The sequence below is a fragment of the Podarcis erhardii genome, assembly GCF_964252035.2.
Source record: "Podarcis erhardii genome assembly, chromosome: 3".
Lineage (NCBI taxonomy): Eukaryota > Metazoa > Chordata > Lepidosauria > Squamata > Lacertidae > Podarcis > Podarcis erhardii.
The window spans coordinates 85,732,601-85,749,757 of record NC_138507.1 but is presented as its reverse complement, the minus strand read 5'-3'; the positions used below and the strand labels follow the sequence as shown (position 1 = coordinate 85,749,757).

The 17,157-nt window shown below is 43.0% G+C and overlaps 1 protein-coding gene across 7 annotated transcripts; it reads left to right on the top strand.

Annotated features, from left to right (window-relative positions):
- The first annotated feature begins 1,055 nt into the window (after nucleotides 1-1,055).
- Nucleotides 1,056-15,782, top strand: DRC5 (dynein regulatory complex subunit 5). Of its 7 annotated transcripts, XM_081855221.1 has the most exons (6): nucleotides 1,079-1,184; nucleotides 7,579-7,872; nucleotides 8,712-9,280; nucleotides 11,132-11,581; nucleotides 13,307-13,372; nucleotides 15,511-15,632. In XM_081855221.1, exons 2-5 carry the CDS (start codon nucleotides 7,695-7,697, stop codon nucleotides 13,355-13,357), a joined length of 1,248 nt encoding a protein of 415 aa, XP_081711347.1. In that variant the 5' UTR covers nucleotides 1,079-1,184; nucleotides 7,579-7,694; the 3' UTR covers nucleotides 13,358-13,372; nucleotides 15,511-15,632. The 7 variants fall into 7 exon arrangements, with proteins under 7 accessions (XP_081711345.1, XP_081711344.1, XP_081711347.1 ...); XM_081855219.1 differs by lacking the exon at nucleotides 13,307-13,372 and having other exon boundaries at nucleotides 1,056-1,086; nucleotides 7,583-7,872; nucleotides 15,511-15,782; XM_081855218.1 differs by lacking the exon at nucleotides 13,307-13,372 and having other exon boundaries at nucleotides 1,068-1,167; nucleotides 15,511-15,782.
- The last annotated feature ends 1,375 nt before the right edge of the window (nucleotides 15,783-17,157 follow it).

The window sequence follows — 17,157 nt, the reverse complement described above, 5'->3', positions numbered from 1 at the left end:
CCATCTCGTCCTCTGTCGTCCCCTTCTCCTTGTACCCTCCATCTTTCCCAACATCAGGGTCTTTTCCAGGGAGTCTTCTCTTCTCATGAGGTGGCCAAAGTATTGGAGTCTCAGCTTCAGGATCTGTCCTTCCAGTGAGCGCTCAGGGCTGATTTCCTTAAGAATGGATAGGTTTGATCTTCTTGCAGTCCATGGGACTCTCAAGAGTCTCCAGCACCATAATTCAAAAGCATCAATTATTTGGCGATCAGCCTTCTTTATGGTCCAGCTGTCACTTCCATACATCACTACTGGGAAAACCATAGCTTTAACTATACAGACCTTTGTTGGCAAGGTGATGTCTCTGCTTTTTAAGATGCTGTCTAGGTTTGTCATAGTGGTCCGCAATGAATGGACGCCTGTCAGGCACATGGTTATGTTTTAATCTAAAACTGACAATCACCTGGCATGGGCGTAGGCAGGAATTATTTTTTAGGGCGGCAGGCTTCGTGTTGGGGTGGGCGGAGGAGGGCAGAACCGAGTTATCTGTGATGCAATTAGTTAGTTAAGTATTTTTATTTATTTACTTGGTGGGGGGGCAGCTGCTCCTCCTGCATCCCCCTGGCTACGCCCATGCCACCTGGGCGCAGAATGGGTGGTTCTCAAAAGGTGGCCAGGTAGACGCGAGACCAAGGGCTCCTGCACCTTGCAAGTGGCACAGCTATTAAAGGTGCAGGAGCCCCGTCTTCTTCTTCTTCACACGAAAACCGCGCGCGCTGTTTTTACCAGCGCCTCTCACTCCCCTTAGCGCAGCCTCCAGTTCTGAAGGCGGGAGGTACCCATTATTTGGGCGGGGAAGGACGTACGTCGCCCTGACGATTTTTGTTTCAAACGCAAAGGGGACAACGCAGTCCTAAGCCCCCCCCCGGCCGTTTCTTCGCGCCCACCCCTCTGAAGCGGGAATGGGCGGCTCCCGCATGCTGATTGGAGGCTGCGCTAAAAGCCCCTGGCGGGGCGGGGCTGAGCTTGCATCTCTAGCGCCGGCCCTTGGCAACGCTTCGTTTCCCTAGCAACCGCCCCCCCCACCCCCGAGGACTAAGCAGGCAAGTGGGATAGCGCGGCCCGAGAGACAGGCGTGTGCTGGGACCAGTCGGGAAAGGGGAGAAGAGGGACCCTCGAGACTTCCGGGTTAGCAAAATGTGAAGGTAGCACTCGGGGTGCAGAGGGGCCATCCGTGAAAGGGGAACAACAGGTTGAAGATTTATTGTTTTGTTTATTGATTTATCGCATCTGTGCCCCACCTTTTCCCTCCAAGGAGCTCAAGGTGGAGTGCATGTTTCTCCCTGCATGGCTAAATGACCCTTGGGGTCCCCCCTTCCAGCTCTACAATTCTAAGCTGCTATGACTCCCCCTCCTCACTGAATCCCCACAACAGCTCTGCGAGGTAGCTTATAGGCTGAGAGGCAGTGACTGGCCCAAGGTCACCCAGTGAGCTTCTTGCCTAAGTGGGGATTTGAACTCTGGTCTCGTAGGTCCTAGTCAGGCTACGCCACACTAGCTCAGCAGGTAGGGGACCCCACAAAGCAATTGGAAGAACGAGGATGAAGGCAACCCCTAAGCCCTTTTCCCAGCACTCCTGCTGCCACCTCTCTTTTGATATATATTCCAACTATATAATTCTATGATTCTCTCTCTCTCTCTGTGTGTGTGTGTATTTTCACAGGCTATAATACTGAGGAAAGAACAAGGTTCCTTTAAAGTAAGAGGCAGGCAGTTCTACTGTCATAAATGTGAGATCTTGGCCTTCTAATTACTCTGGGTTAGGTGCCAAAGGCTGGTGGTTCCCTTTTTGTACAGTTATGGTGAATTTGGAACACTCACTTTATCCATTCCACAGGCACACACTGAGAGACCAGGAGAAAGCTCACCCTTTTGCCATCCTTGAAGTTTGGGGTGGTTTAGGGGTAACTAAAAGTATTTCCAAGTGATCTGTTGTTTCTAAGGACTGCAAACTAGAATTCATATTGGGAATGCAAAAGGGGTGGGGGGGAGCCTTTTCAGTAAACATTTAAAATATGGCTAAAGTGACTGTGTACGTGTGAAGAAATACTGAGAGCTTTTGGAGAATAGCAAATGGTGCAAAGCTATTGATTAGTGGATTTAAATCCCTTTCTCTTTCACAATATTTGTATTTAGTGCTTGAATTATGGGGAAAGAGAGATGGGGAGCTTTTAATGACAAGACACCTCCCATGGACTACCCCCCAATTTAGACAAGACAAGCCCCTCCCAGGCTTCTAATGTCATGAAAAATAGAGCACCTTCTCCTGTAATTGGAGCATGGCTTGTGTATAACCGTAGAATTGTAGAGTTGGAAGCGACCACGAGGGTCATCTAGCCCAACCCCCTGCAATTGTTGAGTGGGTGTTGCAGCTACTCAGTACTGCACTATTAGAAGGTAGGGTTTATATAATGTTCATTTCAGTGGACTTCGTGTTGCATCTAAAAGCAGAAAATCTTTCCCAGTAAGCAGGTTTTATTTCTTAAATTAAAACAAAGTTGAATTGAAAGGGCTTGACTATTAAAAAGCAGCTTAAAATAAAGAAATTGAATGAAGTACTTAAGGACATGGAAGAAAGTCAGTGATGTTTTTTCTTCTGTGATTAAATCTATGGCTTATACATCCTTGTGCAAATGGTGTAGATTGGAAATTGACTACATTTTGGCATTTTGTTTCTTCTCTTTTAGCAGTACTTTTGTAATGCACTTGATTTAGGCACAACGTGGGTGGAAAGTTACATATACATTTATATGCTATCTTCTAATTAACTGCATCTTAACATGCTGTTTAATGCAAAATGTAAAGAAAGGAGACTACATATATTATATGCCAGTGTGCCGTTTATGGGAGCAGTTACGTTTTCAGCCAATGTTCATTGAATCTGAGATGATGAGTGAATAAGAAAGGCTATTTATCAAATAATAGCATATCACAGTGAGCGTATAACCACTTGGTATGCTAGTAATCTATATTGTCCTGTGAAAAAATGAGAACATTATACATTTCCATACTGGAAGTGGAAAGCTGAAAAAACTGGAGGAGGGGGCATAAACTACCTGTACTTTGGCAGGGCAATATAATCTGTTTACTAAGTGGTCACATACATGTGGTAACTTGGTAGAAAGTTATCTAATCATCCATGAATATATGAATGTGAACCCAAAGCAGTACAGGGGAATTTATGTTTGTACTGACAAAATAAGAAAATAAAATATAGAACAGCCATGGTGATATGTGATTGCTGTATCAGGAGATCCTGTAAATTGATTCAGTGTGATAAATGACTCATTGCAAGACCTAGCACCTTACAACTCCCCAGGCATTTGATCACAGAGTTAATTCAGACACCTTGTGGAATCTTCATCACACCATAGCAACCGTGCTCTGCTATATTTGTAATGACACTGAATGTGGAGTGAGTGAAACACACATGCTTTGTAAAAGCAAAAAGTAAGTTTGAACACTGTGTTGAGGTTTCTGCCTCATTTTCCTAGAACATTGCAATCCCTTCATAATACAGCATACACAGCTCATGAGTACAATAGAAAACAACTTCTAGTGGAGAAATTACTGTCAATAGGTAGAGTCAGAAAAGTTTTATTTATTTACTAGAACTATAAGCAGTCTATTTTATTTATGTGTCTATAAAACCAGATATACTACTTAATAAAGTAAACATCTCTAAGTGGTTTACATAAAACAATGAAATTGCAAACAGCATTATTCAATTAAATTTTTCAAAAAAACACAAAACAACCTAAATAAAAACAAGCTCCCAAGGTATAAAACATTATTAATCCTGACTACCAAATGAGCTTGCACTACTGTATGTAGGATGGGAAGAGCCCTGCTTTCTGCCAAAGCTATGGACACTTGCCTTTTTCAGTTTGCAGTGTATTCAATCCACATGTGATTAATGGTAATTTGGTGGTTTCACATTTCAGTCTCCCAGCCCTTTCAAAGGCAGGCCTCAGATGAAACTGCAGAATCACAACTCAGTGTAGTCCACAAAAGCGCATGCCGTAATAAATCTGTGGGTCTTTAAGGTGCCACAAGACAGGTTAACATGGCTCCCCTACTGGAAATTGTTGCAACCAAATCAGTTTTCTAGCACAGGTTGATGCTAAACAGTTGGATGCTAAATTGATGCCATTTGATTTGTATGAGGAGGAAATTGAACGGCTCCCTTTTCCCGTAAGGGGATGTGGTACCACTGTCGGTAGGTTAGGACAAGTGTATGTGCCATGCCTATCATGTGGATTGTAAGAACATGGTGTGGTGTCACACTTCTAATTGAGATTTGAATTGTAAATAATCTTAAACCCAGGCTTTATTTTGGCTAAACCAAGGGTACTGGTCAGTGGCGTAGCGTGGGTTATCAGCACCCGGGGCAAGGCAAGTAATTTGCGCCCCCTAACCCATGGATTTGCGCCCCCTAACCCGTGAATTTGCGCCCCCTAACCCGTGGATTTCCCTAACCCCCAGATGTTGCGCCCGGTGCGGCCGGGCCCCCCTGCACCCCCCATGCTACGCCACTGGTACTGGTGGTTTTTGGGTAGCCCTAGAATAGTGGAATTGTGTGTACAAAAGGGAAGAAATCTGGACGCCATCACATCTGACAATGATTGCTGGATCCTAAAGCTTGCCATTTGGTCACCAGCAATAAGACTCTGTGGGAATTTTGCAACAAAGCATCACACTTTGCAGCAGATAATCACAAAATTGCAGAGTTTAGAAGAGTTTCAGGACATGTGAACTAAAGGGATGTGTGGTAAACTGCCTACAGAGCAGAACTTCTTTTGGATGGAGCCTCTCTTTTTAAAAGCAACCCTCCATGCTGCCCTTAAGCTGTTCCTAAAACTCGGGGGAATTTCAGAAGTACTCCTCAGAACAGTCGGAAATAGAAATGATACTTCCCTGACCATGTGTGGAAATGCTTTTCCTGCATAAAGTGGCTCTTTGGATTCAAGCCATAGGCTTTATGAGCTACAACTGCCATTAGAGGTTTTAATGAACTGTTCTGCACTTGCAGGCTCCTTTTTTAAAAGTCAGTAGAGATTTAGTTGCAATTCACCTAAAGCTGCTGTCTTGCTTTATGGAATATTTAATCATGAGATGTTTTATTTTTTAAATACAATTTTGAGTGTGCATATTTTGACAATTAAATTCACAGTTCCCAATATTTTTTTTAGAATCCTGCTAATTATTAATCGTTTGTGCTGTTATCCTGTTCGTGGTGCTTTACAGAAATAAACTCATTTCCATGCCTGCCTCTTGGAAGAAGCTACAGTTGCACAGTGGTTCTTTTACTATTGTCCAGTAATATTTGGACTATTTGGGAAGTGCAGAAAGCTTTTGAGTTTTCGTGCTTCGTGACCCCAGGGGGCTGTACTTGCATTTGCCAACTGTTTTCTCCCTTCCATATTCTGGGATTGATGAAGATTGGAGTGACAAGATGGTTCTGGTCACAGCAGTCAGATCTACAAAAGCCCTACGGATCTCTGACTGAGGAGCAGCGCTGGGCTGGCTTCACCCAGGAAGGGAGAATCACAGAGAGCAGAAACCACAGTTATGAGGGTTGTTGCATTCTCCTGGTTTTCTGTGTGGCTTTTGGGGTTAAGAATCTTAGTTGCCTGCAAGTGTACAGTGATTGCTCCACAATAGCTGATTTTCCACCCCCCCCCCTAGGATTAGCTGGTCTCCAGTGGATATTATTCCATGTCATTTGGCCCTCGGGCAGCATTGTCTCACAATTTCTGTAGACACCTAAGTATCCATTTGACCTGGCCTCTCCCTGCCCTTCCTTTCAGTGTTCTTTGCTTTGCTCTGGCACCTGCTGCTTGCTGCTACCATCTGAGAAGCCTTTGCAGACACATTATCAGTAACACAACATGAATAACTTGGCTTTGCCCCCTTGCATTCTTCAAAGGGTTTGTAGAGGTCTGCTCTTGTGATTTAGCAGGTTGTTTTTATCAGCACTACCCCAGACAGTTTGGGGGTTGAAAAATTGCCCATTGCAAAGGTTTCAAAGGCACCAGGGCTTTCGCACACCAAAGGCTGCTTCTTATGTGTGCTTGAAAGCAAAATGGAGCAGCTTCATGAACAGGAAGGAACTAATGAGCTTGATCTCTGCCGTGGCACTGGCTTCTCTCTTTGTAACGGGAAGGTAGTGTATAAGATCAAAGCACTTTTCAGCAGAAGTGTGCCGGATTGGGGCACTAGTTTCCGCACAACTGCAGGTGCCTTTGTAGAAGGTTACGAGGACGTCTTGTGCACATGAACGTTTTCCACTCTCAATTCACACACCGTATCCAACTGCTGTGCCATCTAAAGCAAGCCTCATTGAGCTTAATGGGATTTACTCCTGGGTAGAGATGCACTGTTACTGCTTATTGTATGGGGTTTTTTTAGTTCCAGCCTTTTTTTAACATGTTTTCTTTAAAAGCCTAGATGAGCACTTTGGTAAAATGAGAGAACGCTCAACTTTTAAACCTTGAAGAGATTAAGAGGCTGAGCATTCCCCCATTATGCCACAGTATTCACCTAGCATTTTAATGAAAAATCTCAGTAAGGACCTGCAGGATTGCCCACTTCTATAATGGTTTCCATGTTAAAATATAATTGTAAGCTTATTTAGCTCAGCAGGGGGGAACATTTGGACTTCCAGATGTTTCTGGACTAAAATTCCCACCTTCCTCAGCTAGCACAGCTAATGATCGGGGGCAAGTTGTAATCCAACAACATCTGGATGGCCACAGGTTCCCCACCACTGATCTAGTTCTTTGGAGGCCCTGAGCTCTGTTCTGTGATGGCATGCATTTCTAGTCTTATTTTTTAAAAGACAGTTGGGGGAGCAAGTTACAGTTATCCCCTTGCTTCAGAGCTATCCCCTCCAGTCAAAATGTGCAAACTATACTTTGCTATTATGTTGTGCCTCTGTTTTGGCACTTCAGCTCCTAGGATGTGGAATGGATGAACTGCAAATATGTTGTCTGCATGATCCTTAAGAAATACGGGTACTGCAGGTGCGATTGGCGTGTGAAATTAGACTAGTTCAGAGAAAGGAGAATGAGACTGCCAGATTCTCTTCTGTGCTTGGTTGGTTTTTTTTAAAATGTATAAATATATTTTTACATCATGTGAGCCCCCTGCACTGACACCCTGCTGCATTTTGATGTGAAACCACCACTTCAGTGTGCTTATAAATCCAATTTGCGTATGACTCACTTCATATAATTGCTTCATCTTAGGAGACATTTAATAGCTCAGGAAAAGGTGAAACAAACTTCTGATGTAAACAACTTCCAGTTAGTAAATGTTCTTATATTCTCAGAACTTGGTCCAGTGAAACAGTCTGTCTACCTTCCTTGTTTTGTTATGTGCATTGGTGGAGCTAGTACGGTAATTGATTGGACTACATCAAAGATTTAAATAATGCACGTGTAAGGGACTTCTTCCTCCCTACACTTGTAGTATAATGCACCAAATCAAATATTTTATTAGTATCAGGGAGTGGTACTGATTTCTGGATTTTTCTAGGAAGAATGGCCGCTGAACTTTAGTGTTCCAGTTTGCGCAGAACTTTCAAACCATTCTAAGAGAGAGAGAGAGAGAAGAGAGGGAGGGAGGGAGAGGTTTTACCCCAGCACTTCAAGATGCAGGAGCCAGTTGCTGCAGACCCCAATGCAGTCCCTCCCCCAAGCCGTACCAGAAACCCAGCAGCTAACCCTCGGCGAATGCGGCGGATTATAGCTGAGGATCCTGAGTGGAGTCTAGCTATAGTGCCACAGCTCACAGAGCTCTGCATACAGCACATAATCAACAACTTTGAAAGTAAGTAATTTCTCCTCCTCTGGTTTCTCTTGCTGAGAATGAACCTTTAGATCACAGGTTGCAATTATACATGCAATTGAGGACTGAGTTTTTAAAAATGAAACTAAGTGGAATGGCTCTTTAAAAATGCAAGGGAATTATTCCATAGACCAAGGGTAGCTAATGTGGTGCCCTCCACCACAACTCCCTTCCTTCCTGACCATGTAGTTGATGGGAACTGTAGTCCTAACAACTTTGGAGGGTACCACTTTGGTTGCTGCTGCTCTAGACCAAGTCATTCCTGCTGCTGCTGCTTGATAACCAGTCAATACCTTTATTTTTGCCTTGTTTTGAAGCATTGTAGTCTACAGTATAACGCAAAACTTTCATTTGTTCCTAGGGAATCCTGGAAACTATTGTTCTGGGAGTAGGGCTTGGTCTTCCTAATGGAATTCTTAGCATCCTCAGCAAATTACTCCTCTCAAGATTATTTAGTGGAAGCGCTGCTAAACTTGTACAAACTCAAATGTGTGTTGCTTTCAACATATGCTATTTCTGAATAATTGTTTAATCTGCTGGTGCTATTCTAATGCTAAAATGTTATCTGCATGTTTTATTTACTGCTGTTATTTGAGTTTTTTAGTGTTGCTGTTTTTTCTTATTCTTTTGTAATAATTGAGATGTGTATTCTGTTGTTTTATTGGTTACTGTAACTTGCTTTGGGGAGGATAATTTAAAAATCAATCAAACAAATAAATAAATAATCTATCTATACCTAGCAAATAGATCTTCATGGTGCTATAAAAAGCAGCAAACAGACACCACATTCCGAAAGGTTCACTTCTCTTCTTTCCAACCAGGTAATCCTATTTTGAATAGCCTCCTTCCAGATCACCAAAGGAAGGTGCTGGACAAAGTCTCCACAAGTCTGCCCCTTACTGTGACTGCCAACCTGATTAGTGATGAAGGTTATTGGAAACGATGTTGCATTGCGAGATGGGCAGTTTGTGACGTGTCCCGCTATGGAAACAGCTGGAAGCGGATGTTTTTTGAACGTCACTTGGAGAACATCTTGAAGTTCTACATTCCAGACACCACTAACCCCAAACAGGTCCTGGATGTCATCCCACTCTGCAAGGAATATGTGAAGAAGCTAGATATCGACCAGTTCCTTCCACCTGTGAAAATAGATCAGAAGAAGGAAGACGAAGAAGCCTCTGATACAGAAAGTGATTCTGGAATGGATGAACCTTCCATGGACCATTTTGATATGAGTATGCTCACTCCAGCGCTCTGTCACCTAGAGGAGCTGCACTTATCTTATGGCGTTAAAGATTGTGGCATGAATTTTGAGTGGAATCTTTTTGAGTTCACCTACCGGGACTGCTGCTCCCTGGCCAATGCTGTCAAGAAGTGTCCAACTTTAAAAGTAACTTGCCATATACAGTTCTATAATATTTAGAAACCCTGAACCTAGAATGATGGTTCCCAAGGGTCAGAGGACAATTTTAAACTTTTAGTGAATAATTTTGTCCAAATCGTTACCTGACATCAGTACAGTAGGCCCACAACTTAGGTTACATTCCAGGGATTGTGCCTAAAGCCAAAATTGCATTTAGTCAAAGCACATTAGGTTCAATGGTGGGTGGGATTGCCAAAGTCTTTTCCCCCCAGATGCCTGCCCCCTTTCCACTCATTTTTTAATTTTTTAAACTTTTTTTTGCTAAGCACGGAAACCTGAATGCACACAAATGTACATAAGATGCAGGCTTACTGTACTTCCATGGCCACAGAGAGCCCCCTTTGCACCATACTTGTATACTAATCTCAAATACTCTTATATTGATGTTAGATGCCATTACAGCTAAGTGATGGGTGCCACTCTTCCTTACCTTCAGCTGGTGTAGATGGGGTCAACTACATGGATTCTTCCCACCTGATCCCAGCTGTGCAAGGTTGATGTGCAAAGGACCTGCTTACATGGCACACCTGTCAAGTGTCCTGGAAAAAAGGGACATCCCTTTTTCTGTACAAGATGGCGGTGGCCATTTGCGGGGCAGCACTTTTGCGCTGAAAAAAAGTGCTTTTGGGGGGTGGATACGACTTGCCCCGGAGCGTGGCCCGGAAGACGTGTGAACTGTTTTTTGAAATTAAAAAGTTGGACAGTATGACATGGTACTAGAGCTTTAAACATTAAAGCAGTGAGATGAAGCCTTGGTAAATAAGCTCTTAAATCTGCTTCAAGTCTCATGGATTTAAATTGACCCCCCCCCCCAAGGCCAAATAAGGCAAGGTTTGGGAGACCCACTATTTAATCTCTTGACATTTCCATTTTTCTTAAAAGCAGCCACAGAGCCTCCAGACTGGAGTTACAGTGCCAGGAGAGGGGGTATTTAACCCCATATTTCAGCATCTTGCTCTGATCAAAATCCCTCCCTCAAGTGGTAATCTAGATCAGGAAAATCACTTGGGGGAAAGAGTTAGGTCTTCTTCCTCCTGCGGTACAGGCCTAATCCAATATGGGTGGCCCTCTTTAGTAACTCTTTAAGAGAAAAAAACAAATGAAGAGAGATTGAATCATGGGTCTCCCACATCTTGTTGAGTTTGGTTCTAATGTGGCTTGCATTAACAACAGCCTTTTCAAACTGCTCCTCCCCAATATATTTATATATATATATGTATAATGTAGAGATCTGCATGAGAGGGTTCAATGAGGAAGCAAGGTAAGCAATAGCCTCTACTGGTTGCTAAGAGACCTACAATTCTCTAAAAAATAAGGATGGGTGGAATGAACTTTCAACTCTGCACCCTCAAACCACCCTCAGTAGTGTACAAAAGCTATCCATTGGCTTATAACACTTGAAAGACTTGTGTTGTATCTCACTCTTGATGACTGAGCCAACCCTCTACCTGCCAGCTTAGATCACATAAAGGCTTCAGCCTGCTTAGGGGCAATGGAGAAATCTTTGATTCTAAATTCTAATATTTCTGAGAAAATTAGGCAAAATTAACCACAGACTTACTGTCTGAACTACGGAGCCTTTCAGACAACTCCTTATGGTTCCAGATTGTTAGAGCAGTTTAAAAGCCTTTTATCAGAAATACAGGTTACGCTTATTGCTTCGGATATGTGAACTTTTTCAAAAAACAGCTAAGGCGATGAACTGTCCAAATCCCTTGCCTTTCAGTGAAAACTGAGTGGTTCAAGGCACAAATAAAATAAAAATTGTCTGAAATATTTTTCTTTCTCAAAACGTGTAACCTTATTCTTCTGCTGCAGGTCTTCAAACTGTCCCGAAGCAAAGTGGATGACGAAAAATCTCGTGTGCTGATCCATGAACTATTAGACCACCCCTCGCTAACAGAACTAAACTTATCTCACAATCTGATAGCAGACCGGGGAGCACGAGCTGTTGGCAAACTGATCAACCGCAACAAGATAGTAACCCTTAACCTTTGTGATAACAGGATCCGTGCTCAAGGAGCCCAGGCGATTGCTCACGCCTTGTCCAAGAATTCCATTCTGACGTCCCTCAATCTGCGTCTCAACTGCATTGAGGATGAGGGAGGCCAAGCCATCTGCCACGCCCTCTTGGCTAACGAGACTCTGACAAATCTTCACTTGGGTGGCAATGAGTTGTCGGAGCCAACGGCCACCCTTTTCGCTCAGGTCCTTGCTCAGAACACGGCTCTGACTCACATCAACCTCTCCTGCAACCACATTGGGATAGTACGCAATCTCTCTTCCTACAAGGGGGATGGGCACATAGCACTTGTATAGAATGTTCAAAGCACTTTACATGCATTATCTTAAGTAATCCTTACAACCTTGTAAAGTAGGTCAGATGATGTTTCTTTTGAAGCTGGGAGATAGTGGCTTGTCATCTCACAGTGAATTTTTGGCTGGGATAGACTTGGACCAGCCTACATGTGTAGGAGAATGAGGTGAGGGGTGGAAATACTAAACTCCCTGCTAGCAGAAGAGGGTCACATCACAGGGAGCTTCTAGCTTAATCCACTCCTCCTTGTGCTAGTTTTTAATTTGCAGAGTTTTGTTTTGTGTTTAACTCAAAACTGAAGTAGCACAGTCCATGTGCTTTTGTACTATAGCAAATTGAAAGTGTGTGTGTGTGTGTGTGTGTGTGTGTGTGTGTGTGTGTAGGAACATTTGTAGTATAAAAAATTATGGGATTTTAGCAGGAAAGCTATAGGATGCACACTTAAACTTTTGCAGGTGCAAATGGTATTGAAAGTGTGATTGCATATATCACAACCCTGATAGTATGATGAGCACAAATCGTGATGAATGTACAATAATGTCTTGTGGGGCCCCTAAAATACTTTCTGTGGTTTGCTAGTGATAGACCCGGAATATATATCTGGCTTACACTGAAGGATGAACATTCTTATTTCTCTGCTTAGCAGCAGAGAAAGCTGCTGGAGAATGGGCTGTTTCAAATTGTGTTCATGAACTCTACATTGCAGCATTATGTGTGACTACATTTTACACATCTTTTCTTAATTTGATAATGTGGCAACAGGTGATTGATGCAACCTGTTAGGAATGTATTTCTGTTCATTTGTATATAATGTTGCTGCAGAAAATAGCATACCAGCTGCTTTGCCATCTTTTCCTAGTTTGTGCTTGCAACAAAGGCAAAGAGTGGGTAACGTGCCCCAGGACTGTCTGAAATCCCGTATTTTATCAAAGGGCAGAGGTTTGAATCCTACCCTCAGTGGCTGTCTTTTGAGACGTTGGCAGCTCTCTACATGGTAGAGCTACATATATTAGTCTTTGTTGCTTGTTTATGTTTATCCAAGCATGCTTTAGATTTTCTTGTCCCATCTTTCACAAAGCAAAATATTCTACTGGATCAGTTCATGTGGATAAAAGTGTGCAAACTCTTAATATTCAGAGTTGTGATCCAATGGAAGCAAAAGCTCTGAAAACTCCAGCAGCTTTTGCATGTTCATTGGCAGATTTTGCTTGGTTTGCTGTATCTTTTCCAATCTTCTGCAGTAACATGGCCACCAGATTCCAGGTAGCTAATGGGCTTAAACAAAATGGCAATATTCCAATTTCTGAAGATGGTGTGATTGATTTCCCCAGAAATTATTCTAAATTCTGGGTGTCTGCAAGTGTAGGGTCCTTCATCTAATTGAGTGATGACTTTTTCTTAAAATCCAGACTGGGACAGGGCAGGGCAGAAGGGGTTGAGAAGCAAGAAGATACGGAACAGAACGCCACTCCAGAGACATGTAAACCCATGTCACAGCTCAGAAATCTCTACTTTTCATCACATGCTTTTAAGATCTGCCTGGTGCATGTATCATGATGCTATCACCTGCTTTTAGTTCTTGCCATGCCAATACTGTTCCCTCTGGGTCTGTCACATGCTTTTTTAGATGCCTCAGAGGTTGAGGGAGTTAATGACTTCTTGTCTCTTTCCCCCAGGATGCCAAAATCTTACCGAATTGCCTAAGCAAACACTTTATCATCTCTTGACATGGTAATGAGGAGGTAGGAAGATGTCACTGTCATAATGACACTTTCATAACGGGGAGCGTGACACACCATCCATTCTGTGAGCATTTGGCAATAAGCAGCAGTAGCTTGATGAATAGGTGACAGGAAAGGTTGACAAATCTGCTTGCTTTGGTGAGCCTCCCTCTCTACTCCAAGAGGCACAGTTTCGGGCTAAAGGGACAAGTGCCTGGAACTGGGAAGGAGGGTGCAACGCATTCTAAGCACCTCAGAATCTCAGCACAGCAGGGTTTCAGAGGCAACTCAGGGTTTCACAAGGAACTCATCCCTGTCCTCATGCTTGAACTCTTCTAACACACACACATGCACACACTCGCGCGCGCGCGCACGCACACACACACACACACACACACTGTGATCTGTTCCCATGCATAAGCTCCTGCTATCCCCAGGGTCATTGTCCGTGTTTGTCCTCCTGCCAGCCATCCCTTTCTCCTGCCTATGCATGATGAACTCAGACTGGTAGTTATTGAAGGAGCATGTTGGAAACACCAGTCCCCCTCTCTCCCTCCCTCTCTCTCTCTCTCTGTGTGTGTGTGTGTGTCAAACAGAAATTTCTAACTTAACTGCACAAGCACTCTCTATCTGAAGAAGTGTGCATGCACATGAAATCTCATACCAAGAACAAACTTAGTTGGTCTCTAAGATGCTACTGGACAATTTTTTTATTTTAAAAAAATATATTTCTACAAGCATTCCCTATTTTAGAGTAGGGGCTGCTCCAGTAACTCAGTGCTCAAAAGATGGACTCTTTCCCACCCCCCTCCATGGAAATTTTATTAAAATTTTAAACAATAAAACAACAACCCCAAGGAAGCAATTCCATCAAAAACAAGAACTCTGGTATAAACATTTACACCCAGTTTATAGGTCATACAGCTTATAGGTCACAATAGTTATCAAGGTACATGTCATCTCCATGGGCATTCTTGAGAGGGGGAAGAAAAAATATTTCCCCTGCTTATTAACATAAGCAAAAAAGGGAAGTCATATGTCACCAAAATCGGTTGTCCCTTTCACAGGTCTACATCTTGTGAGATCTGAGTTAACCACTTCCCACACATTATTAATCCAGTTATAGAATGGAATTGCAAGCTTTGTTTTCCAATGTTGTGCTATTATGAGTCTTGCAGTGGTTAATAAAAGGCTGGCCAAGTCTCTGTGCTGGAGAGAGCGTTAGAGGACTGTTGATATGTGCACAGCATATGAAATGTTTTCACACTGGCAGAGGCAGTTTTGTTGCTCTAAATCTTTGGATGAAGGGTGGTATATACATTTAATAAATGTTATGTACAGGGTGCTTTATTATTATTTTGAAAGTTCTTCAGTTTTATAGGACCTCCTAGTGGCATGCTGTTTATTGAGCATTCTTCACGATTTGTACTTATGATGTTATGGGAGCAGTTAGACCTGATCACACTTTCAATACAACTTGTACTTGCAAAGGTTTTGGGCTGGTCATACTTATTCATTTGCAAAATAATAATAATAATACCTTTATTGTCACAGGACAACCTGTGTACAATGAAATTAAACGAGCCTCCCTCCCCCCCCCAAAAAACCTCAATCTTATCGAACAACACACCACCTTGCAAGTCAATTTCGCTATGTTATTTTCCGTTCAACAGCCTAACAGCCCACGTCCCATAGCTTCCTGCTAAAATCTGATAACTTTTCATACCACAAATGTTCTGGTGGGTTTTTTGCCGCTCTAGATGGTGATAAGGTGATAATATTGGGGAAGCATTGCAGAAGAACTACTGAAGTTAATCCACCACTACTGCATTATAATCACAGTAGTGACATGCTCTGAATATACCTTTATATACCTGCCAACTAAGAGTTCACTTAACACGTTTGATGAAGTAGGCTTCAGCCCATGAAAACTTATGCTATAATAACTTTGTCTAAGGGTGCCATGGGATTTCATTGTCTTTTCTTTTTGTAAATAAAAAATAGCATGTAAGGAAGCATGTTTGCCCCTTCCTCGAGGCATTTTTAGGTCTTAGTTGCAAACCAGCCAAGGTGCTTTGGGGCAATGTGGTTTAAACCCGAGGGTTGCTTGTGTGCATGTGTGTTTTTGACCTTCAGCCTAGTCTTTTTATTGATTCCAGGATGGAGGGAAGCAGCTGCTGGAAGGCATGACTGATAACAAGACAGTGGTAGAATTTGACCTGAGGCTGGCAGAGGTGGGCCAAGAGAGTGAATACCTCATTAACCAGGCCATAAAGACCAACCAGGAACTAGCCCGATTCAAAAGCCTGCAGCACCTGCCCTCTGCACCTGCCCCACCTACGGTTGAAGAAAAACACCCTGAACAAGGCTAACATTTCCTGTGTTTTTGTCTTCACCATGTTAGATTAAATGCCTATTTTATTTTTGCTAAGCATTGTGCTCAGAAGTTCCTTCTCAGCTGTGTTTGATCTTGGCTGGCCATAGCTTCCTTTCCTCCTGCCTTTCTCTTCATCTTCCCATGAAGCCTGTGGCACAAGTCCCTTGGTCCCATGTCATATTGCACCTGAGCCTGGGCCTAACCCTAGCAGGGGTGACGGAGAGCATGTGGCTTTCCTGTTTACTCCTTCCTCCCCTTGCTCTGTTGTTCCTCTTTGTCAGATTTTAGATCAGAAGCTGCTAAAGGCAGGGACGTATTCTACTCTGTAAAGTACACCCTGATGGAGCTAGATTATGGTGATTATTAATCATTGATTAAATCTTTTTAAATCATTTTTGACAGGCCATTCTGGGAACTGAACGATACTGTAAAAACAGGTTAAGCAAGGCAGAGTATGTTGAAAGTGAGCTAGATCTAACAAAATCCTTCAGGTACAAGATTCTTGTTTAATAATTGACTGAATTTTTTTGTATATCTTTGAATGAAACTTTTCCTCTCTCTTTGCCACCCCACCAACCCTCTTTGCCCCTTGTGATCCCAAAGCAAAAGTCCTCTCAATAGCAGAAACAGCAAGCAGACCAAAAATGACTAAGGTTCAGCCTTCTGCTGCCATCACTGTCTAGTGGTGCTCTCAGCCTGGCCAAGCCGTGGTATTAACATGGGAAAGCAGGGAGCTGTCCATTTGACCCTGCAACTGATGGTGCTGAATCCTGACAGAAGCCCCAAAACTTATTGCAGGTTCACAGCCTGCAAACCTCTGGTTTATACCCCAGGGCACACACCAGCCTACATTATCAGTGTCCCCCTCCCCCTTTGGTCAAGGAGTATATTAGGAACGCAAACCTATTAATTGTACTTCTAAACTTCAAAAGGGTGTGTGCGCGCATTGTGGATATATCATAAAACAGCCATGCTCAAGGTGTACTGGTAATTGTTCCTCTGGAGTTTTGTTCCAGTTTAGATGCTGGGGAGGGGCAGAGTATTTTTTCCATCTGTTCAATTACGTAGTATAAATATTTGTGACTTGTTAACACATCATCCTAAGCCAATGGGCAACTCATCTAAATCTTGTGACTGTAAATCTGCCTTACTGTTGCTAGCTGTTGCTAAAGTGTGGGTTGATGTGAGGCCAGTGACAGAATCTGCTGTGACTTAAATGGCTTCCTGGGTGCAATTTGCTTTTGGATTTAGCCATCCAAACTTTCTGAGACCCAGTTATGTCTCTTGCAGTTGTTATCTTATTTTCCTTCTCCTGAGGAGATTCTCAGTAATAGGGTCAAGTGATGATTGCTAGGGGGAGGGCAGGCAACACCCTCCAAAGTCACAGTCATGTGCAATGGAAAGACTCTCATTTTTAGCATCAAAGGGT

Excerpts from the sequence above, each read along its gene's own strand:
- DRC5 (XM_081855219.1), top strand. The coding sequence starts at position 7,695 with ATGCAGGAGCCAGTTGCTGCAGACCCCAATGCAGTCCCTCCCCCAAGC. Across the intron at positions 7,873-8,711 it reads CATAATCAACAACTTTGAAA|GTAATCCTATTTTGAATAGC; the intron begins GTAAGTAATTTC and ends CTTTCCAACCAG. Across the intron at positions 11,582-15,510 it reads CCTGCAACCACATTGGGATA|GATGGAGGGAAGCAGCTGCT; the intron begins GTACGCAATCTC and ends TATTGATTCCAG.